Source organism: Gavialis gangeticus, unplaced genomic scaffold (assembly GCF_001723915.1).
Source record: "Gavialis gangeticus isolate Ggan-Ray unplaced genomic scaffold, GavGan_comp1, whole genome shotgun sequence".
Lineage (NCBI taxonomy): Eukaryota > Metazoa > Chordata > Crocodylia > Gavialidae > Gavialis > Gavialis gangeticus.
In genome coordinates, this window is record NW_017729027.1 from 35,187,920 (window position 1) to 35,190,549 (window position 2,630).

Below are 2,630 nucleotides of genomic sequence, written 5' to 3' on the forward strand. Positions count from 1 at the left end.
AGCAATTCCACTTCACATATCTGCAGTTTATAGTTTATTGTTTAAAGCCAGTTAGTAAAAAATGAAAACAAAAACAAATACTCCCCAAACAACCCTATGGCTGCATTTATTTGTCCATTACTTCTTTTATACTTATATCCTTGAGGCTACAAGCCAAGGGCACACAAGGGAGTGGTGTGGTTAGCCTTATCTCCAGATGCCTTTGATTTCCCAGCCTGAATGGTCAGTTACCCACTTACAACTGGACTGACTGAAGCAGAGCTAAATTGTGCCTTTCAATCTAAAGCAGGATGACCTAACCACTCAGTTACCATGCTCCAAGCCTGTAGTTTCTGAATAATCAAACAGTACAGAGATTGGTTCTTCTGCATCCCAAACTCTAAAACTTTGATTTTCATTGGTGCTTTTAATGACAAAAAGGTATGCAAATTAAGTCTCCAAGTGGTTATTTCTTGTCTTAGTAAAGACCATGAGCTTGGTGCTGTGTAGTAAGAAAACATAAAGGCAAGATTTAATCCCGAAGAATGTGCAACTAAAAGAATACATAAAGATAGAAGAGCCAAGAAATCCCCAAAGGAGTGGAAAATTTGGGGAATGGCTTGGGGCGAAGTTTAATCTATAAATATAAATTTTGGATTAAGAAAAAATGAGGGGTAAGGATGATGATGAATTTGGCTTAGAAGGTTATTCTATGCATAGAGTCATCATAGAAGGATTATGAGAAGGAGGTGAGCACAGAGTTCTCTTGAATGGAAGTTTGCACTGATCAACCAGGATTTTAGCTCAATAGACTGGTATAAAAGAACTCATGATCCACCAATACATATACAAATATTGTTACCATATAGTTTAACCATTATTTCTTGTTCTTATTGTATCTTGCCAATTCAGCAAGTGTTTCTATTTCTAATCAGGTCTGTAAAAGACTGTACAGCATGGGCTGCTATGAGATTTCGCTAGCAGATACAATTGGTGTGGGGACTCCTGGAAGTATGAAAAGAATGTTGGAAGCTGTTATGAAGGAAATCCCACTGACAGCTCTTGCTGTTCACTGTCATGACACATATGGCCAGGCTTTAGCCAATATTCTCACAGCTATGCAGGTAATTCAGATTCTTTCTTTCCTGATATTGTTATTATTATAAACTGTAAAGACTGCAGTTTAATTCAAATGAACAATTAAAAAAACCCCCAGCCTGTTAGAGATCAAAGAAACAGAAAGCAACATGCATTTACTAACTTTCCTAAAACACCAGTCATTCTGTATATTTTGTGTCGTTATTACTTTTGTTTATACTGAGAGCATATCAAAACACTATCTGGAACTTTCCTATGTGGGAACTGTCAATTATATATCTTTATCTGTTATAAGGCCTTCAATGCCACATGTAACCTTCAAGAGACAGTGTGGTGATATTGTGCCTTTGATCTGAGTGGACTGCAAGGAGGAAGCATGTTTTTGCACAACTTTGTTGGAAGCGTGTTGTTCTTGCAAGAAATGTTCTGTACTAATTGTGTTTCATTCTCTGGTAATTTTAAAGAAATATTATTTTGAAGCACATTTTTCTTGTGGTGTGTGTGAGTGAGTGCGCAGGCGCCGCCCTACAGAAGATATGTGGCATTAATTCAAAAGTGACAGTATCATCAATTATAATAATGATAACAACCATGATGAGTAACAGGAAATATTCCAGTCAGGAAGCCACTGCTGGTCTTTGGCCGCATCTGCGTGAGATGCTGACTGCACGGTAGTCTGAGACTACTACTGCACAGTACTGCTGCATGGCATAAAGTGTGACATGACGCTATTGGTCAGTAGTCTCAGGCTGAAGTGCAGTCAGTGTCAAGAAAAAGCCATTCGTTGGAGCTACTGTACAGTAATGAGGGTTACTGCACAGTCATCTAGTACTTGTTTATACAAGTTATACAAGTTATTCTTGTTTATACAAGAATAAATTTCTATATCCATTACAAGTGGTTCATTTACTCATGGTAGTTACTGTTCACCAACATGTGCTTATTCTGTTGCAAATGTGCATAGATGGTGGAATAAATAAAGGGTTATTTTGGCAGTAAACTTCAGTTGCAGATGCTGTAGCTAGAACACAAAGATCCTTGTGCATGGGTGGAGTTCTCCAGAGAAGTTCACAAAGCGTTTTTTAAATCCATTAAAAAAATATGGCTGTCATGATACCTACTAAACACTCAATAATGACGAGGGTGTATTGATGCTGCTATTTATTGTAAAACGTATACTTGTTTCATTTTTGTCCTAACTCCCCGTCTTCTACTGCTTCAGATGGCTATTGCTATGCCTTATGACTTTAATTTCTTTGCAGCATAACTTGTCTTTTTTTATATATGAATACTGTTTAGCACAACAAGGTTTGGATCCCTGACTGGCATGTCACATACAAACATTAAATACAAATAGTAGCTCTGGTAAGTGAGAGAGAACATTATCTTGCTAATACTGGATAAGCTTGAACTTGTCTGATCTTCAACACTACAGTACTATGCACCTGTTTAACACCTGGATAAATTAAAAGCCTTGTGTAGCATATTCTAGCAAACAGTGATAACTTACTAGAATATTATATGAGAGGTCTGATATTATATGCCTCCTGTTG

At 37.2% G+C, this 2,630-nt stretch overlaps 1 protein-coding gene across 3 annotated transcripts in view; it reads left to right on the top strand.

Annotated features, from left to right (window-relative positions):
* Window positions 1–2,630, top strand: part of HMGCLL1 (3-hydroxymethyl-3-methylglutaryl-CoA lyase like 1) — a 117,992-nt gene that overhangs the window by 55,777 nt on the left and 59,585 nt on the right. For 2 of the 3 annotated variants that reach the window (XM_019520554.1, XM_019520556.1), the window contains one exon: window positions 915–1,103. In XM_019520554.1, coding sequence (XP_019376099.1) covers window positions 915–1,103 — 189 coding nt within the window. Of the gene's footprint in view, window positions 1–914; window positions 1,104–2,339; window positions 2,451–2,630 lie in introns of those variants that run through there. The other variant, XM_019520557.1, reaches the window with a different exon arrangement.